This window comes from Crinia signifera, chromosome 6 (genome assembly GCF_055691185.1).
Source record: "Crinia signifera chromosome 6, ASM5569118v1, whole genome shotgun sequence".
Taxonomy (NCBI): Eukaryota; Metazoa; Chordata; class Amphibia; order Anura; family Myobatrachidae; genus Crinia; species Crinia signifera.
The window spans coordinates 77,223,551-77,249,622 of record NC_139222.1 but is presented as its reverse complement, the minus strand read 5'-3'; the positions used below and the strand labels follow the sequence as shown (position 1 = coordinate 77,249,622).

The 26,072-nt window shown below is 40.6% G+C and overlaps 1 protein-coding gene across 2 annotated transcripts in view; it reads left to right on the top strand.

The window, feature by feature from the left end:
- Positions 1 to 26,072, top strand: part of NRG3 (neuregulin 3) — a 716,420-nt gene that overhangs the window by 543,622 nt on the left and 146,726 nt on the right. The window contains exon 4 of one of the 2 annotated variants that reach the window (XM_083146311.1): positions 23,269 to 23,292. In XM_083146311.1, coding sequence (XP_083002437.1) covers positions 23,269 to 23,292 — 24 coding nt within the window. Of the gene's footprint in view, positions 1 to 23,265; positions 23,293 to 26,072 lie in introns of both variants that reach the window. The other variant, XM_083146310.1, reaches the window with a different exon arrangement.

Genomic DNA, 26,072 nt, shown 5'->3' with positions numbered 1-26,072 from the left:
CATAGCACCGATGTTGGAGATGAATGATGACAGAGCACCAATGTAGGAAATGAACAATGAAAGAGCACCGATGTTGAAGCCAGGCAGCTGCTTGCAGGAGATGACACAACCTGGAAGGAGTGGAATCCTCAGGGACTGGAACCTGCAACACAGCTTGGAGACAGAACACAACAACAGGTAATACCTCAGGATGAGATCAGTAGCACTGGCCCTGATCTGACTTCATCCAGCCTATTTATAGGGAGCAGTGGAAGTGGAAATGCGGGGCACAGAGCCAGACTGAGGGATCGCCAGGATTGGCTGGGACTGGAACATGTGACAGGAAAGACATGGCTGCTCCCGTGTCTGGGAAAGGCGGAAAGCCTTGTTTGTTTGTCTGAAGCTGAACCTCGGGAGTTACAGGCAGGGAGTGAAGTGCAATCGCAGAGACCACGGCACCGGGTAACCGCAGATGCTGTACAGTGCGGGCACAACGCAAGAGGAAACCATGCCTGGAGCGCAGCGCCGGTCTTCTCAGGCATCTGGATGGTAAATAAGTTTGTTGTGATACCCGGATCGTGACAATAAGAAACTATTAATAAATAATAAATACATAAATATAGTAGCCCAATGCAACCAATCAGAAATGTGTTTTATTACTGAAACATACCATAGGTCATTCAAGTGTACAGTAATTACAGATGCAATATTTGCACTCAGACAGACATGTTCTATACGAATGCAAAGTTATGATAATTGTGTACAATTGTGTAATAAGCCTTCATAATAACATAGGCCCTTATTCTGATTGATGCGGACTTTACCGCGTACTTACGGATCGCGTCTTTATGACGTCTGCGCATGCGTGGAGAACGCTACGCGCATGTGCCACGCCTTGACTCGGTACCAGTTCGGCCAAATCCCGTCCAAAACTGTTCACCGCTATCAGTCGGGAAATAGGGACGTATTATGGGCGTCATGCGGAATGACACATGGGCGTAGTTTCAAAGTGGGCAAAACGGGGCGGAAACATGGGCGGACACGGGGGAGTACACTTATGTTGGGGGGCGTACATTCGGAAACCACTCCGAATGCACGCGATGAAAAAAGGGCAGAAATGTGCGGTGTCCACAAGTGTACTATTGCTTTGCGGACACCACTCGTTCATGCGGTAGGCGAACGTACGCCTAATGACTACAACCATTAACACCTGAACCCAATAGAATCTACTCCTTTACTCATTACTCACTAATAGGACGCTTGTCAGTGCTTTAATAGAAACCATTGCACTTACATTGCTGTAAGGGTTAATGTGTGCTATGCATGTGTTAGGCATGCTTGTAAGGATATATTGGAATCTAATTGATTCCAATTACAAATAAGCTGTTTTTTATGAGGGTAGGTAATTGAATAAGTGGGTCATGTGATGTATTGCAGAAGATACTTCATAGTGGGTTGTTTGGCGGAAATCCTCCGCTTACGTGCGGTAGCACCGCTTGGCTCCCGTTCGGATGCGGTATTCCCGAGCATACTCTGTAATACTCTGTAATACCGTGCCGAATCGGAGTGTTTCTCCCGCACACGCATGATTTGTATGTCGTCCGTAAACACGCCCTGTTCTTAAAGAGTGAGTCCGTCCGAATGCGGAGGACACGTGGGCGTTTCTACGGACGATGGCCGCATGCGGAAAAACACCGTGGCGTGCGGACCGCTCCGTAAGAATGCGGGAATTTCCGCACAGATCAGAATAAGGGCCATAGTTTTTGTAAGCCTTAAAAAAAACATAGTTCTAAAATGGTTTTACAGTGTTCCTTTTATACAGAGTGGCTGCATCCTTGCACATAATTCAATGGCCCTGTGAGTGTGGATGTGCTGGTCACTCTGTTTAACCTCACAGTTACTCAAACAGATGATCCAATTCAGACAAAAAAAATCAGATCAGGGAAGTCAAAATAGGTATCTGTACACCTCCTGCAGCATTAGCATATTATTGCATTGCCATTGTATACAATGTTTCAGCACCTGTACCATATATATAGTCCATCTCTGAATTAGCCCATAAACTGACTGTCTCAGCAATTTGATGCTTTTTTTTTTTTACACAACACAACTCAGGGCTCTGTGTCATCTTTATTAGGTACTGTAGTATTAGATTTCATGAAGTATATAATCAATCTATCTATCATATTATGGCATATGTATGACATGACGTTACTCTTTTAGTAGCTGACTATTAGTTGTGCTTCTATTATAAAGTATATTTAGAAAAATACTAGAATTAGTTTAAGGTTAATGTGATTCTTATTCACAGATGCCTACAAGATGGTAGATGCATAGAAGATATGAGAAAGGAGGGTATACCACACATTGACTCTGAAACAGATATTCAATATAGTGGAATGCAAGGTATAAAAGATAAACAGCAGTCAATATGATAAGTAACCCATCTTTCCTGTGCTAAGTACTCTACATCCATACAGCACATTACACTTCAATAACAAAGGGGCAGGCTTGAGCATATGCAGTCCCTTTTATAGAGCCAAGTCAACAAAATGCACCTGCAGTATAATCAGCATGACCTTTAAGTCTGGTGACATTTGATATAATAACAGATATGTGATGCTTTTGTTGCCAATGTATCTTGTGCAATAACACTCAGTCAAGAGATAGGTTGAAGCATTTAACCATTTAACTACATGTAAAACTTCTCTAACCTTCCTGTGACAAAACTTAATAAAAGCATCAAGAAATAAGAGTAACAAAACAGCATTAATAATTTCAGATCACAGTTTTCACTAAATATATTTTGTGGCTTACTGTATGTCCTTTAGTGAGTACATCAAAAATATTTTGGTCACTTATGATATACTGTAGTTCATTGCAATGGCATCATTATTTTTTTCTTCTTATAACTATTCTTATTATGCTACTTTTAATTAAATTCACAATTGTTTTTAAAACAAATTAATGTGCATATTAAAATGTGCCTAGGCAAACAATGGACCACATTTGTTTATTTTTAAGTGCTTTTCTATAGCAGCAGTCACCCCATGTCCAAAATATAAGTTTCTTATATATGAAATCTCCCGCTTACACGAGAGAGAGATCTATATTACAAAGTTCTTTGCTAAAAATTTTAATCTAGTTGGGCTTTATAGCAGGTTTAAATATAACAGTTTACAGTTAAGTGTCTATATTGTAAACTTTCTGAGTGAATGCAAGTACTTTATGCAGAAGAACAACCAAGGTTAAGGCAAACATTAGATTTAGATTTTGCCATTTCCATTCACCCATTTAAACCTCAAAGCCATAAAAGAAGAACAGAATGTATTCATTGATGATCGGGCCTTTCATAATAGGAGATATGTACTGTAGAAAGAGCATCAAAAGGCCAAGATATGAACTAATAATTGTCCCATTCTGTGAACACACATTTTGAGATGCAAATGTGAATAGCATCCTACAGTACTTTGAATAAACTTAGCTAACTTTAAATGTATTCGTTCAGTAATATCAATGTAAGATCCAGTAGATCTTTTATAACCTGTTGGAGCTGTACAATGATATCTCCAATACTTAAATGTAACAATAGTGAAAATCTGCTTTTACAGCTGCAGACAGAGTGCACAGTAGTTACTACATGTAATTATGATCAAGTATTACAGTCAAACAGCAATATGGAGTTGAAAGTAAAAAGAAGTATATACACAAAAGAAATTGTTCAATGAGCTGAAATGCCGCTCATCATGAATGTTTATAGACTCAATAAAGAAGTTTTGTCTGTATTATAATGGATCGTGAGTAAAGAGATTTCCGGTCCATCCGCTATTGCAAATACATTTACTTTCTAAATTCTCTATTCAGATCTTCCCCAGATGAAATCATTTGCATTTGGGATAGGATGCTATGGTAATATCAGAATATAAAAATGTTATTAATATTTATACATTAAAACATCTAAAGAATGTGAACGAACACCTGTTGTATTATAAATATTTGAACATTCATTATGTTATTGATTTTGCACATTGTAGCCTTTTAGCATCCATTACATTTGGTTCTGATTTAATGGAGCATTTCCATATTTTATTCACTAAGAAGTGAATCTAATGGATGATGATTTAAAAAATTTTGGAGTAAGTTTGGTGGTTATCGTGAGTTTCAGACAATATGGGTGTTTAGGAGAAGATTACTGTATAATTCTGGAAGAAAGTTTTATAACATAATCCATACGTAGAAGCACTTCTTGATAGGTGGTAAGAGGTGAGTATGAGAGATTAGGATTTACAGGTGAAAAAGCAGGAGAAGTGGAAGAAGGTTAAGGAATAGAAAAGAGCAGGACCTGAATAATGGTTCTGGCCACCCTAAGCTAAAAATGTGTTATTGTTCATAAGACTTAAGCAGCACCTATAAATAAAAAGTTATCCTGCAGATATCACAATCGTTAGTTTATGAATGGTCACACGATTTTTTATAGGAATTTTTTTTTTATAATTTGCGCTTTTAAATGGAGTCCTTTAAACTTGCCCAATAAACTATTTATTAAACAACAGTTTCTTATATAGTGCAGCAAATTCCATTGTGGTTTACAATAGGAGACAATGATAAAACAAATTGGGAATTTTAGAGACAATCAAAAGGTATGAGGGCCCTGTTGCAAGCTTACAATCTATACGGAAATAGGTATTGATACACAAGAATAGATATTCTTTATTGTATAAAGTCCACCAGAATGCAAGGGTTCCTGGTGTGCTGTATGACACGGCGACCCAGCAGTTTGGCCAGGAGGATAAAAGGTGTGAAAAAGAACGAGATATGTGTGGCCTGTACAGTGGTGATGTGATTGAATAGAAAGGTATATGAAGATTATGTGAGTTTTCAGGGAACGCTTGTTGGTCTGGAGACTGGAGGAAAGTCTTATTGTGCATGGGAGAGAATTCCACAGGAAGAAAGTCTTGCAATCGGGAATGGGAGCGAGTAATGCTTGTGGATTAGAGACATAGATTTTGTGAGGAGCAAAGAGGTTAGGTTGGAAGATATTTTGAGATGAGTGAAGAGATGTATGTTGGTATAGTTTGGTTTATGACCTTGTGTGTAAGTAAAATTATTTTGTATTTAATATGATAGAATACAGGTAATCAACGAAGTGACTGACAGAGTAGCTTTGCAGACAATTAACCCCTTCCCGACATTTGACGTACATTTACGTCATGGTCGGGAAGCACTTCCCGACACATGGCGTAAATGTACGTCATGGATTTAAACTGTCACCGCGTCTATAGACGCGGTGACAGTTTCAACATGTCTGCTGTCCCTGACAGCAGACATGTCCGTGCATGCCCAGGGGGGGCTGCGATGCCGCCCCCCCGTCGGCGATCGCTGTGATTGGCTGTTCAGTGTGAACAGCCATTCACAGCGTTTTCCTGTGTCACCGGCGAATAACGTTCGCCGGTGACACGGGATCAGAGGTGATTGGTGCTGTAAAGTACAGCACCAATCACCGCGGGGTGTAAGGGTGACACTGGTGTCACCCCACCTCACCCCGCCCGCCCCCAAAGGCCGTGATTGGTCCGTCGGACCGACGGACCAATCACAGCCAAGGAGGGGGATTTAAACTAACGGTGACTGCACTGCAGACGCCATTCCGGTCTGGAATAGCGTGCAGTGCGGTCACCGTACCCCCCTGCCGCCATACTGACCAGAACCTTGCTCCATACTTGCTCCATACTTACCTGATCGCTGCTTCATCACTGCTTCCTGGATCCTGTTGCTACTTGTGCCTTCCTGTGAAATTGTGCTGCTGCAGTGTACTAGCTAGATAGAGAGATAGATAGAGAGATAGAGAGAGATAGAGAGAGATAGAGAGAGATAGAGAGAGATAGAGAGAGATAGAGAGAGAGATAGTGTCAGAGAGTGCTATATTTTGTGCTGCTGCAGTGTGATATAGTTATAGATAGAGAGAGATAGAGAGAGAGAGATAGATAGAGAGGCCTAGTGACAGAGTGCTATATTTTGTGCTGCTGCAGTGTGATAGTTATAGAGAGATAGAGAGAGATAGAGAGAGAGAGATAGAGAGAGATAGTGACAGATTGTGCTATATATTTTTTATATAACTGACTGCTGCCCCCTCCTTTTGTGCTGATCAGTATAAATTAACTGATCAGCAACTTTTTGGGGGCGCAGGTTTTTTTTTATATATAGATATACCTGTCAGTGCTGCTGCTGCAGTGTCATAGAGTGATAGATAGTGAGAGATAGAGAGATAGAGAGAGATAGTGACAGAGAGTGATAGAGAGTGCTAAATTTTGTGTCTGCTGCCCCCGCCTTTTGTGCTGATCACTATATCTGAGGTGATCAGCAACTTTTTTGGGGGTACAGAGGTTTTTTTTTTTTATATATACCTGTCAGTTGCACCAAAGGTTGTGCACCTGCTGCACCTCACTGGTAATCAGTGTCGCATCACTGATCACCTTTTTTTTTTGTGTGTGTGCTGTGGGGTCTTTTTTTAATTTTTTTTTTACACACACTGTGATTTTGTGGGTGTCCTGTGGCCGCTGTGCGCTGATCAGTGACGTACATCACTGATCATCTTTTTCGGCACAGGGTTGATCTATTTTTTTTTTTTTTTGATCAAATTCCTGTTGCCTTTGAGCGCTGTTCAGTGACAGACGTTACTGACCAACATCTGTGCTCAATTTTTGGCGCAGGACCTTTTTTTTTTTTTTTTAACCCCTTAAATTTTTTATTTTTAACCCCTTCATTTTTTTTTTTTTTATTGGTATAAAGTATTTTTTTTTTCTGCACCACATACACACTACACACTACATACCCCCCGGATTGAAATAAAGTTTGTACCCCCCCCTACACTATACACGTGTTGAAACATTTCACTACCAGTAACACAAAAATAAAAATGGCATCCCAAATGTCCTCCCAAATGTCCTCCCAAATGTCCTCCCAGTCATCCAGGAGAATGTATTCAGTGGAGGAGGCATATGCCATGCTTGCTTCTGACTCTGACACAGCCAGTGATGCAAGCGGGGAATTTGAAGGATTTGCCTTAAGCTCCTCTTCCTCCTCTGGTGATGAGGGACCCCCTCAAAGACGCCCCCGTAGAGCAGCTGAGACCCCCCCCCCAATAATTGATCTCGTATGGACCCCACCACCAGACAATTTTGAGCCCCAGGTTCCTGAGTTTTTGGCCATGCCAGGAATCCAATTTGATTCCACAGGTCTCAGAGAAATTGACTTTTTCAAATTATTTTTCTCTGATGATTTTATAAATTTAATGGTGGACCAAACTAATTTATATGCCCAGCAGTTTATTGCTCAAAACCCCACGTCATCATTTGCTAGGTGGACCCCTGTAGATGCAGTAGAGATGATGACGTTTTGGGGTCTGGTGTTTCATATGGGCATAGTAAAAAAGCCAGAAATTAGGCAATATTGGAGTACAGATGTTCTGTACAGTATTCCATTTTACCGTATGGCCATGACCCGGACTCGATTTGAGACAATTCTTAAATTTATACATTACACCGATAATGCACAGTGCCCACCCAGAGATGATCCCACCTTTGACCGGCTATTCAAAGTCAGGCCGGTCATTGATCATTTCAGTGCCAAATTTGAAGAGGTGTACATCCCTGAAAAATTTATTTGTATCGACGAGTCTTTTATACATTTTAAAGGAAGGGTTAAATTCCGCCAGTACCTTCCCAGTAAGAGGGCAAGGTATGGCATAGAAATGTATAAACTGTGTGAAAGCACCTCAGGGTACACCCACAGGTTTAGGGTTTATGAAGGGAAGGATTCAAGAATTGAACCGCCAGAATGCCCCCCCTCCCTCGTAGGTGTTAGTGGGAAAATTGTCTGGGATTTAGTGCACCCCTTCCTGGATAAAGGTTATCACCTCTATGTGGATAACTTTTACACCAGCATCCCCCTGTTTAAGGCCCTTGGTTCAAGAGGTACAGCAGCTTGCGGTACTGTGCGCAAGAACCAAAGAGGCCTCCCAAAAACGCACATTGCCCAAGTAATGAGAAGGGGTGAAAGCAGGGGAATATGCAACGAAAATATGTTGTTGGTCAAATATAAGGACAAGAGGGATGTCCTTATACTGACAACAATTCACGGAGACAGTACCACCTCCATCCCTGTACGAGGTACCAGTACCCACACCTCCAAAACTAATTGTATCCTGGATTACAATAGGTACATGGGCGGAGTTGATCTTTCAGATCAGGTACTGAAGCCGTACAGTGCCCTGCGGAAAACAAAAATCTGGTACAAGAAGGTGGCCGTGTATATCATCCAGATGGCACTGTATAACGCTTACGTGCTATTCCGTTCTACCGGCCAGAGGGGGACATTTATGCACTTTCAAGAGGAAGTCATAAAGGGCCTAATATTTGGGAACCAGCAGGCAGAGGGCCCCAGTACTTCTAGTACTGGTCCCCGTATTGTACCAGGGCAGCATTTTCCTGATGAAATCCCCTCCACTGGAAAAAAGGGCAGGACACAAAAAAGGTGCAAAGTTTGCTATAAAAAGGGAATAAGAAAGCAAACAATTTTCCAGTGTGACACTTGCCCCGACAAACCCGGCCTATGTATAAAGGAGTGTTTTAAAATATACCACACATCTATGGAATATTAGGTTCATAATTTCACCGTGCTTCGGGGGTCTTGCTAATGCCACATAGCACCCACCATTCATTCCACCAGAATCTGAGCCGCAAAATCCAAAAATCACTCCTTCCCTTCTGAGTCCTGCCATGCACCCAACTGGTATTTTTTGGTCACATGTGAGGCATTGCCGTACTTGGGAGAAATTGGGGCACAGATTTTGGGGTGCTTTTTCTCCTTCATTCCTTGTGAAAATGAAAAATTTTGAGCCAGAACTGCATTTTTGTGTAAAAAAATGTAATTTTTCATGTTCACTGCCCACTTGTATCAAAATTGGTGAAACCCCTGGGGGTTTGAAATGTACACTATACCCCTAGATGAATTCCCTGAGGGGTGTAGTTTGCAAAATGGGGTGACTTGTGGGGGGGTTCCACTGTATTGGTGCAACATAGCACCCACCATTCATTCCACCAAAATCTGTGCTGCAAAATCCAAAAATCACTCCTTCCCTTCTGAGTCCTGCCATGCACCCAACTGGTACTTTTTGGTCACATGTGAGGCATTGCCGTACTTGGGAGAAATTGGGGCACATATTTTGGGGTGCTTTGTCTCCTTCATACCTTGTGAAAATTAAAAATTTTGAGCCAGAACTGCATTTTTGTGTAAAAAAATGTAATTTTTCATGTTCACTGCCCACTTGTATCAAAATTGGTGAAACCCCTGGGGGTTTGAAATGTACACTATACCCCTAGATGAATTCCCTGAGGGGTGTAGTTTGCAAAATGGGGTCACTTGTGGGGGGGTTCCACTGTATTGGTGCTTTGGGGGTCTTGCTAATGCGACATAGCACCCACCATCATTCCACCAGAATTTGTGCTGCAAAATCCAAATATCACTCCTTCCCTTCTGAGTCCTGCCACTTTTTGGTCACACATGAGGCATTGCCGTACTCGGAAGAAATTGGGGCACAGATTTTGGGGTGCTTTGTCTCCTTCATACCTTCTGAAAATGAAAAATTTTGAGCCAGAACTGCATTTTTGTGTAAAAAAATGTAATTTTTCATGTTCACTGCCCACTTGTATCAAAATTGGTGAAACCCCTGGGGGTTTGAAATGTACAATATACCCCTAGATGAATTCCCTGAGGGGTGTAGTTTGCAAAATGGGGTCACTTGTGGGGGGGTTCCACTGTATTGGTGCAACATAGCACCCACCATTCATTCCACCAAAATCTGTGCTGCAAAATCCAAAAAACACTCCTTCCCTTCTGAGTCCTGCCATGCACCCAACTGGTACTTTTTGGTCACATGTGAGGCATTGCCGTACTTGGGAGAAATTGGGGCACATATTTTGGGGTGCTTTGTCTCCTTCATACCTTGTGAAAATTAAAAATTTTGAGCCAGAACTGCATTTTTGTGTAAAAAAATGTAATTTTTCATGTTCACTGCCCACTTGTATCAAAATTGGTGAAACCCCTGGGGGTTTGAAATGTACACTATACCCCTAGATGAATTCCCTGAGGGGTGTAGTTTGCAAAATGGGGTCACTTGTGGGGGGGTTCCACTGTCTTGGTGCTTGGGGGGTCTTGCTAATGCGACATAGCACCCACCAAAATTCCACCAGAATCTGAGCTGTAAAATCCAAAAATCACTCCTTCCCTTCTGAGTCCTGCCATGCACCCAACTGGTATTTTTTGGTCACATGTGAGGCATTGCCGTACTCGGGAGAAATTGGGGCACAGATTTTGGGGTGCTTTTTCTCCTTCATTCCTTGTGAAAATGAAAAATTTTGAGCCAGAACTGCATTTTTGTGTAAAAAAATGTAATTTTTCATGTTCACTGCCCACTTGTATCAAAATTGGTGAAACCCCTGGGGGTTTGAAATGTACACTATACCCCTAGATGAATTCCCTGAGGGGTGTCGTTTGCAAAATGGGGTCACTTGTGGGGGGGTTCCACTGTATTGGTGCTTGGGGGGTCTTGCTAATGCGACATAGCACCCACCAAAATACCACCAGAATCTGAGCTGCAAAATCCAAAAATCACTCCTTCCCTTCTGAGTCCTGCCATGCACCCAACTGGTATTTTTTGGTCACATGTGAGGCATTGCCGTACTCGGGAGAAATTGGGGCACAGATTTTGGGGTGCTTTTTCTCCTTCATTCCTTGTGAAAATGAAAAATATTGAGCCAGAACTGCATTTTTGTGTAAAAAAATGTAATTTTTTCATGTTCACTGCCCACTTGTATCAAAATTGGTGAAACCCCTGGGGGTTTGAAATGTACACTATACCCCTAGATGAATTCCCTGAGGGGTGTAGTTTGCAAAATGGGGTCACTTGTGGGGGGGTTCCACTGTATTGGTGCAACATAGCACCCACCATTCATTCCACCAAAATCTGTGCTGCAAAATCCAAAAATCACTCCTTCCCTTCTGAGTCCTGCCATGCACCCAACTGGTATTTTTTGGTCACATGTGAGGCATTGCCGTACTCGGGAGAAATTGGGGCACAGATTTTGGGGTGCTTTTTCTCCTTCATTCCTTGTGAAAATGAAAAATTTTGAGCCAGAACTGCATTTTTGTGTAAAAAAATGTAATTTTTCATGTTCACTGCCCACTTGTATCAAAATTGGTGAAATCCCTGGGGGTTTGAAATGTACACTATACCCCTAGATGAATTCCCTGAGGGGTGTAGTTTGCAAAATGGGGTCACTTGTGGGGGGGTTCCACTGTATTGGTGCTTGGGGGGTCTTGCTAATGCGACATAGCACCCACCAAAATTCCACCAGAATCTGAGCTGCAAAATCCAAAAATCACTCCTTCCCTTCTGAGTCCTGTCATGCACCCAACTGGTATTTTTTGGTCACATGTGAGGCATTGCCGTACTCGGGAGAAATTGGGGCACAGATTTTGGGGTGCTTTTTCTCCTTCATTCCTTGTGAAAATGAAAAATATTGAGCCAGAACTGCATTTTTGTGTAAAAAAATGTAATTTTTCATGTTCACTGCCCACTTGTATCAAAATTGGTGAAACCCCTGGGGGTTTGAAATGTACACTATACCCCTAGATGAATTCCCTGAGGGGTGTAGTTTGCAAAATGGGGTGACTTGTGGGGGGGTTCCACTGTATTGGTGCAACATAGCACCCACCATTCATTCCACCAAAATCTGTGCTGCAAAATCCAAAAATCACTCCTTCCCTTCTGAGTCCTGCCATGCACCCAACTGGTACTTTTTGGTCACATGTGAGGCATTGCCGTACTCGGGAGAAATTGGGGCACAGATTTTGGGGTGCTTTTTCTCCTTCATACCTTCTGAAAATGAAAAAATTTGAGCCAGAACTGCATTTTTGTGTAAAAAAATGTAATTTTTCATTTTCACTGCCCACTTGTATCAAAATTGGTGAAACCCCTGGGGGTTTAAAATGTACACTATACCCCTAGATGAATTCCCTGAGGGGTGTAGTTTGCAAAATGGGGTCACTTGTGGGGGGGTTCCACTGTATTGGTGCTTGGGGGGTCTTGCTAATGCGACATAGCACCCACCAAAATTCCACCAGAATCTGAGCTGCAAAATCCAAAAATCACTCCTTCCCTTCTGAGTCCTGCCATGCACCCAACTGGTATTTTTTGGTCACATGTGAGGCATTGCCGTACTCGGTAGAAATTGGGGCACAGATTTTGGGGGGCTTTGTCTCCTTCATTCCTTGTGAAAATGAAAAATTTTGAGCCAGAACTGCATTTTTGTGTAAAAAATTTAATTTTTCATTTTCACTGCCCAGTTGGACCACAATTGGTGAAACCCCTGGGGGTTTGAAATGTACACTATACCCCTAGATGAATTCCCTGAGGGGTGTAGTTTGCAAAATGGGGTCACTTGTGGGGGGGTTCCTAAATTTTAGCATCTTATGGTGCCTAGAAACCTACATGGTGCCTAAAAAATAATCTCATAAAAAGGAGGCTCCAAAATCAAGTAGGTGCTCCTTCTATTATGAAGCCTGTGGTTTGGTCAACGTGCACACTAGGGCCACATATAGGATATTTATGAAAACAAAAGATTTGGGGGAATCAATTTTTAGTCACATTTCTCTAGTAAAATGTACTGTGTTCCTTAGAAAAATGTATTAAAATTGCAAATCTGCAAAAAAAATGAAATTTTGAAATTTCACCTACACTTTGTTTTAATTCCTGTGAAACACCTAAAGGGTTAACAAACTTCCAAAATGCTGTTTTGAATACTGTGAGGGGTGCAGTTTTTGAAATGGCATCATTTATGGGGGTGTCTCACATACAAGTCCCTCAAAGTCACATCAGAACTGAACTGGTCCCTAAAAAAATCAGTGTTTGAAATTTTCTTGAAAATTTGAGAATTTGCTATTCATATTGTAAGCCTCCTAGTGTCCAAAAAAATTAAAAGGAAGTTGAAATAATGATGGAAACATAAAGTAGACATATGGTCTATGTTAGTTATTAACTATTTTGAGTGGTAAGATTATTTGTCTCACAAGCAGAAAATTTAACATTTTGCAAATCGCTAAATTTTCCATTTTTTCACGACATTTTGGTATTTTTCACAAAAAAACACAGACTGTATCGACCCAAATTTACCACTAATTTGAAGTACAATGTGTCACGAAAAAACAATCTCAAAATCACTGGGATAAGTAAAAGCAAAAAAAAGTTATCCCCACTTAAGTGAGACATGTCAGATTTGAAAAAAATGGCTCTGTCAGGAACGCAAAAACTAGCTCTGTCAGGAAGGGGTTAACATTTGGATAGGAATATTAGCCTAGAAGCTACATTGACCTCAATGGACGCATCTTTATTCAGCCTTAAATACTATGTACTGTAACTATATTTATGATGGACTGTAATGGTGAGAGTCTGTATTGGGGAAGGCCAATAAGGAGACTATTGCAATAATCAATGTGGGAGATGATGAGAGCACAGATTAGATTAGCAGTGTCTTGTGTAAGGTAAGGGTGAATTTTGAATACATTTTTTAGGTAAATGTGGCATGATTTCAAAACAGATTGAATTTGTGGAATAAAGTAAAGTTCAGAGTCATGGATGACACCTAGGCAGCGAGCTTGAGTAATAGGAGTGATTGTCATATTCTCAGCAGTGATAGATATATCTGGCTGGCAGCTATTATTTATTGGGGGAAATATAAGTAATTTGGCTTTTGAAAATTTTGAGGTGGCGAGATGATATTCAAGTTTGAGTATGCTTGGTTGCATAGGGATAGGTATCAGCAGTAGAAAGAAAGAAGTAATAATGCCACTGTATAGGTCATTGGTACGACCTCATCTAGAGTATTGTGTTCAGTTCTGGAGGCCATATCTCCAGAAGGATATAAATACATTAGAGACTGTACAAAGAAGGGCAACTAAAATGGTGCATGGCCTACATCACAAAACGTACCAGGAAAGACTAAAAGATCTTAATATGTATACTTTAGGGCAGAGAAGGGAAAGGGGGGACATGGTAGAAACTTTCAAATAAATTAAGGGTTTTAACAAGGTACAGGTGGGAGACATTCTTCACAGGAAGAGGAGCAGCAGAACACGAGGACATGCACTGAAACTAGAGGGAGGAAGATTCAGGGGAAATTTGAGGAAGAATTACTTCACAGAAAGAGTAGTAGATAAGTGGAATAGCCTACCATCAGAGGTGGTAGAGGCAAATACAGTAGTACAATTTAAACATGCTTGGGATAGGCATATTGATATCCTTACAAAAAAATAACGATCAAATATGGTTTGAGGTAACATGTTTAAAAAAGGGGCAGACTAGATGGGCCAAGTGGTTCTTATCTGCCGTCAAATTCTATGTTTCTATGTTTCTATGTTCTTGAATATTAATATCATTAATTTTTCTGAGAACTTCAGAGGGATTGATGATTTTAATGTCCGAGATTAAAGTAATAGAGGAGAGCATGCAGGTGATAAGGTTGTTGTATTGGTGAATTCAGAGACTGAACATAGTTTAATGAATACAAAATTAAGGCAGTGGCCCTCACAATAAGGAGTCAGTCTATTGAGAGAGGAGGTTAACAAGAGTAGTTTGGAGGCATGAGCAGCAGATTTTAGGCTATCAATTGCTCTCATCACCTGGAGCTTTCAACACTGGGTGTATATCCTTCCATTAGGACTCTAATAGGTAAAATAGATGTAAACAAGTGGAAAAGTCACCCATAGCAAACAATCAGCTTGTGCCTGCCATTTTTTTAAGTACAAATGAAATGTAGCAGCTGATTGGTTGTTGTGGGAATATTTTCAACTACGCCACTCCTCCAATTTTTAGTAGGTTTAATACATATCCTTTAAGTATAGTAAATGTGGACCTAAGAGCTTGTCTTTAAATGTTTTTTTTCTGTTATATTGTCAAAAAAAAAGTAGTCCACCATGTATTTTTCCCATTCTGGCTTCAAACAAAATTGCTCCTTGCTGGATGAGGTGAGTGTATTTAATACTACATTTGTGAACACTCAAATTCAGAATCCAAAAACCATGAAATGTTTACAAGAGGCCACTCCTCTTTCTTGCTTAGAAGTAAGCAACTCCCATTCAACAACTGTTCTTCATTTTGCACCGTCCAAGTAAGCTTGCATTAACCTTAACTAATACTTTGTACTGAACATGAAGAGCAGTATCCTCACTCAACCCATCTATGTAGTTCCAGACACTTATTATTTCACCCATCTTGTCTGCAGACTGTGAAAGTAATCTGAAAGTATTAGAAGACATTCACAAGCTGAAATTTACAGGAAGCCATTTTGGAAAAAAAATTAAATCAATATAAGGAGCATTTTAATATCTAACTAAAGAACAATAACACACATATGTAGGTGACATTGCCATTGCACCCCAAGATCTTGAAGCCCAAGGTGCAGGCTTTACAGAATTATTGTGAACAGGTGCTGGAAAGGGGTGGTGGATGTTGGTTAATTCTAAGTGATTTCACAAGTAGGAATTAATCGTAAGTGTAAGCAGCAGATTTAGTGGTTTAGTAAGAGAAGATTTTTGAGCATAGATTCAGGTTGGATTTTAATAGGGCTAGATAATCAAAGGAATTGGCAAGTTCTGTAGAACACAGTCAAAGCATTTGAGGATAAGTTAATGAATTCAAATGTTGTTTGCTTTTTGAGCAAGGGATGGGTATATTTTACGATGTTTCATAGGTGAAGGAAGCAGATATAGTGGTTGTTATTAGTGAAAGTGAGAGTGAAGTCATCTAGACATAGGATGTAATAACTTTGCAATCATTGACAATGGTGGAATGATTCTTGCAGGAGTTCCAAGAATTATTGTACTCTAGGGGGAATTCCTTTAGCATAAAACATAAATGCTTCAATTAGAAGATAATTATTACATTCTAAAACAATAAATCTCAGTTGCTCTAACCTCCTTCGTAACTTACTAACATTTAAATTATCTATTTTTCATACTGTAAATATTAATTTATAAACATTTCCCTTAATGCACAAACATTTTTCCCGTAGCACTGTAAGAACTGTTTCCCCATGGACCTTTTCTTCACTGATCTATTCCTTCTCATGATCTATTGCATTGACAATAGAGTCCATTATGGATGTAGCTCAAATGATTAACACAATTAATACTACTGATCTCTGACCCAGCAATTAACAAATTTGTAATTTGCATTACAAAAGCAATAATTATATTATGTGCATCATTAGTTATCATTAGTGCAGTATATAAATAGGAATGTGTGGAATGTGTGTCATACGGTACATTTGAAATAATTGCATTTTGAATTTCAATTCTATTGATTTTTTCCCTGTCAATGAAATACATTATAGCTGTGTCTTGCTGTTACCTCTAATAGGTATTATGTATACACCAATGATATATTTTTAACTAGATGACGTTTATTGACATATGACAAGTCACATATGACTTTGTTCTGTTTTGAGTTATCTAGATACGAGAGAGATTTCAAGGTAAATCAGGGTACATCGACATATATAAAGGCAGTTAGATATTTTTATAAATAGCACAAGAGACGTATATGCCACAACAGAATATTAATAGACAGCAGTGGGGAACAGCTGTAAAAGAAAATGTTTGCTGAATTTCTACATGGTCTTACAGACATGCTGTTATTGCTATGTAACAAATATTATTCACTATACAATATCAATTCAGTTCAATTTCTATAAAAAAAAAGAATATTTTGACCATTCATGTAGTTACTCTAATTTAAGGAAATTATATGTATTCACAGATGGCACTCTAGACACAAAATCTTGAGTAATGGTTTTTGTAATGGATCAGAATAGTAATGCTTCTTTCTTCAGCACTCACCATATCAAACAGTGGGGTTCTAGTTCTTGAACTGTATCACATAGAGTTATAAACCTGTTATCACATCAGTTGATTATGATGTTTGGAATGGACCTGTAAGATACAGTATTCTGAGGGTTTGAATTGAACTGGGAGAATCTAGAATCCAGAATATGTTTATCTCTGGGTAGTCAACTAGATAGTCGAAGGTGGACACCTGGGTGTTAAAAAGCCCAGACGCTTTGTGGTAATATTTATTATAATGAAACTCAGCCCACAGTAAAAAGTGACCCAGACATCTTGATTGGCAGAGACATAGGGGTACATGTTCTAAAGTTTATAAAAAGAAACTGATGGGTGTTGTTGCTCATTGCAGCCAATCATATTCCTCCTATATTTTCTCTATTGCATCCTAGAAAATGATAGACACAATCTGATTGGTTGATATGGGTGATCTCCCCTTTTTTCACATTAAAGCAGAACTAAATATTACTCCTCATTCTGAAATTATGTTTTTAGGTGACTGGTGCAGCCTAGAGATCCACTTGATAAACACAATGGCTACAGTAGCTTCAGAGCTGAGGATAACCTTTTTAAAATATACACAAGTGCACTACTAATCCATTATTGCATTTTTTACAAGAGGGTAGCTCCATAATAACGCCAATGGTAATATGTGTTCACAGACTGGAGTCTCTAGCAGATTCACAGGACCAATCGAGTCTGAACCTTTCATTGAGCACAAGTAGAACAGGCTGCACCAAAATCTTTTACATTTTGATGCACAGATAGCAACCAGGAACTCCTGAGGTTTAAGTCCAGAGATATTTTCATCTCCACATGACTCGCGAAGTATGTGACCGCATGACTAACTTCGGGCAAACTCTTGCTGATACAAATGTGGGAACTTTCACTGTCTTAATTAAAGGAGATGAAACAAGCTGGTTCTAGTATAGTTGCCTTCTAAAAAGAAACCTCCTTGTCATTTGCAAAAAAATGGTCTATTAAGCATAAAGAGCAAGTTTAATTTCCAACAGCTCCTTATCCCTAATAGCATAGTTTCTTTTGTACATGGAGGTTTTATGAGAAAATATCTATTTCCCAGCGGAGACCTAATGTGAAGGACAGATCTGACTCCAGTGGTAAAACTATCCACCTGTAAAAAAGAAGAGTATGTTGGAACCTGATTGACTTTATAGGTGCTGATGTGATGCAAACTGCAATAATTCTAAAAGGGATAACTTTATACACATAGAGCAGCTCACATTGGAGCTGCTCCTGGCAATTCTATCGCCAATCGCCAGAAGGGGGCACACGTGCATGAGACGCTCGTACTCCCCATTGTGACATAGCCTGCTGCCCTCCACCAGGTCCCCACTGCTCCTCCATCCTCCCCCATAGCTGCCCATACCCCCACTCACTGCCCATTCTTCCCTGGCCATCTCCACTTCAGGGAGATGGGCGGGGAATCAGCTCCCTGACGCCTTGCTGGTGGGAATGCATGGGTGAGTGAGATGCTCCTGTCCGCCACCCTACGCCAGCTCAGGAGACCTGGTGATAGTTGAGGTTGACTGACAGGCACTCCATCTGTATAGTTTGGATTGTCAAAATAGAGAGCAGGGTGATTTAATTTCTATTATTCATTAATAGTTTATTAGCTGTCAGAGATGGTACATTTAATTGCTTTTATTTGGTTAGGTTTTGTCTAGAAATACTTTAAGTGTCTAAAGCAAATCACACATGTATGTATTGTCACCTACTCTGAGAACTCAATATTTGTTTTTAGCACTTAAGGTTGTTTCTTAAAATTTTTCAAAATGTTCAATATACACTATCTGCAAAGATTTGGATTGTGAATGTTATATTGATTCTTTGAATATGGTTATGTAATAACTGGACTTGCCACTAGGGTCCATGTATTAGTTTCATCTAAGCTTAATTGGTACTTGTTTCCTAGAACGGCGCCCACGATTCCATCGGACGGCATCGTAGTGAAATCTCGTCGCATCGCATCCCCCGCAATATTGCGGCATGCGATGCGATTTTCAATTGTACAAGCACGCAGATGGGTGCTTACTATGTGATTCCATCATTTAGTGTCACCCCCAGTGTCAACGCCACCACCTCTATCAACGGCAACCCAATTTATGACTTTAGATAGTGTGGCAAGCGCAGCGAGCCACCGAGCCCGACGCGTGGCGAGCGGTCGCGTAATACAAGGCCGAAGCATGGCGAGCGCAGCGAGCCCCGTGAGGGGACACGGATTACTTTACATGTATTCCACTTCCCCTCGCGGGGCTCCCTGCGCTCGCCACGATTTGGGCTCATATTCTGCGTCCCCTCGTGGGGCGCGCTCCGCACGCCACGCTTCGGGCTCGGTGGCTCGCTGCGCTCGCCACACTATCTAAAATCGACTGCACGCCAACATGGATAGTGGGGGTATGAAAAAGTCAGAGGACGCGTACCGCCGCCCCTCACAGGGCTGGCTGTGCTCACCACGCTTTGGGATGGCATGTATACTGGGGGTTACATCTCATTGTAAGCACCCATCACATATCATGGCATGGGTTCTTATACAATGAAATATCGCATCGCATGCCATTTGCTGGCATGTGATCCTATGTGATATTTCATTGTATAAGCACTCCTGTGCAATTAACATGGAGATCGCATCGCACAGCACTAAGAACGGTATGCAATGCCATGCGATGGGCGCCGTGCTAGGAAACAAGCACCGTTTAATTGTATCATGAGTAAGCAAAGAAATAAGTTGCAGATTAAATCCATGCACTTGAAGAGGAATAGAATAGTTAAAATTATCCATAGCCAGGATTGCACCATTTGTATGCCACTTATAATATATGGAGCCAGATGCACCAAGCTTCAAAAATTGATGGAGGGAAGAATGATAAACCAACAGCCAATCAGCTTCCAACTGTCATGTTCAAGACTGTGTTGAAAATTTACAGGAACTGATTGGCTGGTTATTTATCACTCTCCACTTTATGATTTTTGAAGCTTGGTGCTTCTGGCCCATGATAAATATTAACACGTAAATTGTTTTCATTGCAATAAACTTTGTGGAAAGATTCTTAAAATAAGTGTCAATATATATCTTGCTTGATATGTGACATTCCTGGACTTGGTTTAAGGAAATATTACTTTTTATTTTAATATTTTATATTTCTATGGGAAACATTTGTTAATGATTAAGTCTTTAAATGTGTTTGCTTTCGGACAGGTGGTACTTAGCACAGCATATTTTCAGGGTTTTTTTTGCCTTCTACATTGAATTGTGGGGTCTATAATTTTTTTTTTGTTAAGCATCCAATAATAATGTAGTATTTAATATAAATCATTATATTTGTGTTATTTTATTAAGAGGCATTGTATTTAAGACCTTTTTACGGCAATTTTACTATTTTATATTTATTTATGTATATCTGCCATTTTAGATGTGAAATTATATGCAATATTTTGGGTTTATAAACTGCAAAACAATATCTCTTCTTAGTAAATATCACATAGAAGTTAAGCTCAGTACATACTGGATATGATGTGTGTACCTAGCGAGATATTCAGCATCACAATTGCCAAAGCCGGCCCCGACAATTGACTATGGGTGAGTGCCATGCTGCATTTCACAGCATTGCTCTTGCTAAAGATATCCTCCATCATCCTACATTAGTGATGGCTAACCTTGACACTCCAGCTGTTGTAAAACTACACATCCCAGCATGCCCTGCTACATTTTTACTATTTGGCCATGCTAAAACTGATGCAGGGCATGCTGGGATGTGTAGTTGAACAACAGTTGGAGTGTCAAGGTTAGCCATCACTGTCCTACATGAACAGATGACCAAGGATGTTGCTGACAACTCACAGGTGCCTGCATCATCAGTGGAAGACATTCCGATTTTTTTATTCTGACCCAAAGTCGGAATAAAAAAAGTCGGCATAAATGTTAAGAATATGATCCAGTGTGTACCGAGCTTTAGTTATGATCTGCAAATGTGTATTGCTTGTTTTTTGCACCTTTTACAATAGGTACTTTTAAGAAACACCCAACCCTGCGTTACCTCCTTGATTTATGATTTAGGTCCCAATTTAGACCTGCTCACAGCGCTGCACAGTAAGTGTTCGAAACCCAGCGAGCATATTAACGCCATCCCACGACTCAATGCAGGCACCCCACTGTCAGAGCTCATGTGCAGGGTTAGGAATGGACAGATGAGAGATCATTTGATGTTTACTTACCATCAAAGTATTTCTCCTCCTCTGGCCAGCGCTCACAGCTGCCGCGTGACCCAGGAGTCACTTGGCAACTGCTTGTATGGATGTGAAATTGGGCCAGATGCCTACATGCCTGGGCATGTCCACTGTTTTTGTGGTCAGGCGCATGAAACGCTAATGGTCTACCTCGGAACACCCCCTGCCAATCGGTCATGCTGCGAGTGCCTTGGCAAGCGAGAAGTTAGCTGAAGGCACTAGCAGCCAGGGCCTGCACATGCGCATTAGCTACAATGCACACGCGCAGATTACCACCATCGGAAGAGGGGCCAAATCTTTACCATTGTGAGCAGGTATGAGTCGGCCCCTTAATGTATATCCTGGGAAATTCAAAAGGTGTAAGCATTGAAAAACTACCGCATTCAATGACTACAGTGGATACATTTTTAAGATCTCATTTATAGTAGAAAGCATACCAGTGGCGTGCGGTGGGATGCGGCAGAGTCTTTTCTGTCAAACTAACGTATATGCTGGAGGTTTGATTTTGTAAAGTATATAAAAAATACAAAGAATATATGAAGAAAATCTCATTTTTATCATTCCAATATTTTTAATAGTCAGAACTGTGGAGTCAAAAGTCTATGGCAGGTGAGGCAGTGCCTCACCTGGCTACCTTTTCTGCACATCTCTTATCAAAACTCAGCGAATCTCCAGCAGTATATACTGCTGCACATGTGTGCAAATCTGGCTCTGGTACTTGCCAGAGACTCCTCAGCCATTTACCTCACTGCACGTCCCTGAAGCATACTGTACATGTATATCAAGTCCAGCCGTAGAGCGCATGAAATATAAATAACCCTTTCCAACAACTTTGCTTTTCTACTGTACCTTTCAGTTCAAGAATAATGCTTTTGTAACTAATTCAATAACCTTAACTAAATCAACAACTCCCATTTCCTGGCACAAACTTTTAAATCACTTTAAACAATGCCATCACTGTCCACAAATCAATGCACCTTTAAATCACATACATTTTGGCAAAAGTAGGCTTGTTACACCATAAAACAGTATTTTTCAGTGTGGTTTAAGTTTTTAAAAGTTCATAGAGTTAATTTAAAAAATCCAAAATACCATCTTTGGGGGAACTTTTATCAATAGGTTTTAGTTATGTAAAACTCATTGCTTATAATAAAGTTTCTGTAATGTATTGTTCCTTTTTTTTCTTCAAGAGCCCTTTTACAAACCAGGTGCATGCGGCTATGTGTGACAAGGGTATGGGTCATACAGTTGACATGGTCATTAGGTTGACAAAAGCAAGTCAACATAGAAAAGGTGGACATGAAAATGGTCGACATGCGTTTTGCTACGTTGACTCAAATTATGGTAGAGATTTCAGCTATATTTGAATGTAAAATATTAGGTACTTATGTAGTATCTGGGCGCCCGATTTAGAAATCGGGTCGGATCGGGCACATCGCATCGCATCGCATGCGACCAAATCGGATGCGATGCGATGCGATGGACCCGATTTTTCCATAGGATTCAATGTTAAAATGGTCTGAGTCCATTTTAACATAGAATTCAATGGGAAAAAGGGGTCCTGTTCCTTGCCCCACTATCCAAGTGGGCATGGAGTTGGATATAAACCTGTGGCGAGCGTAGCGAGGCGAGCGTAGCGAGCCCCGCGAGGGGACACAGAATACCGTCCCCTCGCGGGGCTCGATTCGCTCGCCACGCTTCGGGCTCGGTGGCTCGCTGCGCTCGCCACAGGTTTATATCCGACTCCATGCCCACTTGGATAGTAGGGGTATGAAAAGGACCCCTTTTTTCCATTGAATTCCATGTTAAAATGGACTCAGTCCATTTTAACATTGAATCCTATGGGAAAATCGGGTCATCGCATCGCATCGCATCGCACTGATTGTATGCCTTAAGTTAAGGCATACAATCAAAAAATCGGGTGCCCAGATACTACATAAGTACCAAATATTATATTATAGAATTTAGAAAAAGTTTGCATTTTTTCAGTTCAAGATCATTTTGTGAAGGAAGTGCCAATACCAATATTTGTCTTTTTAATTTTTTTCTTTCTTTTTTTTTCTTTTTTGCATCGTCTTCAAAATATAGCAGACCATTTAGGAATTGAATTCATGGGTAAGTAAATGTTTCACTTTTCTTTATATGTTATGTAAATGTTATGGACAAATGAATACTTTGCGACATGTCATAGCAATATCAGTAACTGTAAATTTTCAAAGTGATTTTAGAATAAAATAAGTATTATTTTTTTGGTGAGGCATTAAAATAATTTGATTGCAGTTTTTTTTTTTACTTTACCAATTAAAGATTAATTTCCATATCTATAATTACCACTCATGATGTCTGTTACCAGAAATATGCTGAAGAAGATGAAAATAAATAAAGATATAAATTACAGTGCCACTTACAGATGGTACCGCTTTCAGCATTGCCGCCACACCGCCATCCGCAGGTTTCAGGCGCATGGCGATCTGGCAGATGGGGACGGGACATGGATGCGTGAACGTCCCACATGCTCGCTCATCGATTGCTGAGACTGAGGCATGCGCCTGCCATATTCTGGCGCAGGGGGTCGCATTGAGGACAGCGCGATAGGAGGCCCTTTAATGAGAGCGGCTCCAGCTATATGTCTAGGGCAATTTAACCCCTTTATGAAAACTGCATATTCATTGCACAATTAAGTTTTTATACTTTAGATGTTTCCTTATACATCTAGCCTAAATACGCCATGCACCTCAAGATGATGGGTGTGAGGTAGCAGTTTCTTGGCAACTTTGTTATCATGGTATCTTTTACGGACAAAAATGCATCATATTCACATGAAAATGTATCTAATTTGCATTGATAGTATGCAAAAGCAGCTTTTGATGATAAAATAATATTCCTATATTCTGCGTGGCCTATACCTGAATTTGTTAAATGATGATCTTCAATTTAGCAGCTATATTTTGTGCCTACCCGCTTACATTCACTTGCTATTGACCTAAAGGAGTGGATTTGTGGTTTTATAGTAATCGTGTTCATATAGTTATATTTATTCTACTGTACTGGTGGCAGAACAATTGTTTTGTTAATTTGACAAGCAAACAAAATTCTTTTTAGGATTTTCTGCTATATATAGCCATTGTTATGGGGATTTTTTTTTAGTCTATGGTGCAATTTTACAGTAATTAGTGCTATTCACAATAATCTGAAATGAAAAGTACACAATAAAAGTTGTATTAATTTTTTTGTTTAACTTGTTTCAGCCATTATTAGCTGCATTTACTCCCAATTAATTAAGAGGTGTGACCATTCTCCCTTAGGAGCAAAATAAAAGTATTTATCATGCTGCAAAGGGTGGGTGTCTTCAGCCTCTGATCCATGGGGAATTTGATGGTATAGCGCAGTGATGGCTAACCTCGACACTCCATCTGTTGTTGAACTACGCATCCCAGCATGCCCTGCATCACTTTTAGCATGGCCAAATAGTAAAACTGATGCAGGGCATGCTGGGATGTTTATTTCAACAACAACTGGAGAGTCAAGGTTAGCCATCACTGGTATAGCGTGATCGGTGTGATCACTTAAACCCACAGACAGAAGCTGATGCTATTTAGCAGAACCTTTTTAGGTTTCACTGCAGCACACAGAGGAGTGCCTATTGCTGCTGGCCAGTAAGGGGGGGGGGGGGGGTGGTGGTAGTGGCAAAGACCCAGGCACTATCATCAGCCCAGCTAATTAATACAATTTAAAAAAATACAAAATACCATATTTAAGGCACAGTAGCATATGCTGGGCTGAGGAGAGCTTCTGTTGATGCTGCTTAGTACAGAGTGGGTATGGGGTGGGGGTGGACTACCTCTAGGCCTTTCTATCAGGCCTGGGCCAAGGTAATAAGTATAATTGTAAAAATCCAAAATACCATATTTAGGGTAATTTTTATCAATGAGTTTTAGTTACGTAAAACTCATTGCTTATAATAAATAGTGCTCCAGCCATTCAGCTCCCAGTCATGTGTTTGAAAATGACAGTTGGAGCATTGTGGCTGCAACACCATATATCATATGCAATGCATTTTAAATAGCTCAAATTCATTGATAAATGGGCTACTTAATCCATATTATATAGACATACTGTATATAGACAAGTGATAATGAAATGGTACTTGTTTCCTAGCACGGCGCCACCGATTTTAATTGTATTGATCGGGACCGCAAAAATCGCGTCGATCGCATGCCAACCAAATCGCATTCGATGCGATCGACGCGATAGACCCGATTTTTACATTGGAATCAATGTAAAATGTTCCCTGAGACCCCAATTTTACATTGATTTCAATGTAAAAAGCCCCAAAACCCCCCCATTTAGATAGGACCCCCCCCCTGATGGATGAAATGTCCTCCATTGTTAACGACACCCCACTATTGACGGCAACCCGAAGCGTGGCGAGCGGCGGCAGTACGCATCCTATGACCTTTTCATACCCCCACTATCCACGTCGGCGTGGAGTTGATCATATATAGTGTGGCGAGCGCAGCGAGCCACCAAGCCTGAAGCCTGGCGAGCGAAGTTATGCGCATAACTGTGAAGTTATGCGCGTCCCCTCGCGGGGCTCGCTGCGTTTGCCACGCTTCGGGCTCGGTGGCTTGCTGCGCTCGCCACACTATATAAAATCAACTCCAAGCCGATGTGGATAGTGGGGGTATGAAAAAGGTCGAAGGACGCTTACTGCCGCCGCTCGCCATGCTTCGGGTTGGATTCAATAGTGCGTTGCCGTTAACAATGGGGGGGGGGGGGGCATTAACCATACTTTATAACCATATACAATGAGAAATGGGCCATATTGGCCCATTTCTCATTGTTCCCTATGTAAAATCGGGTTGATCGCATCGATCGCATCGCGACCCATTATA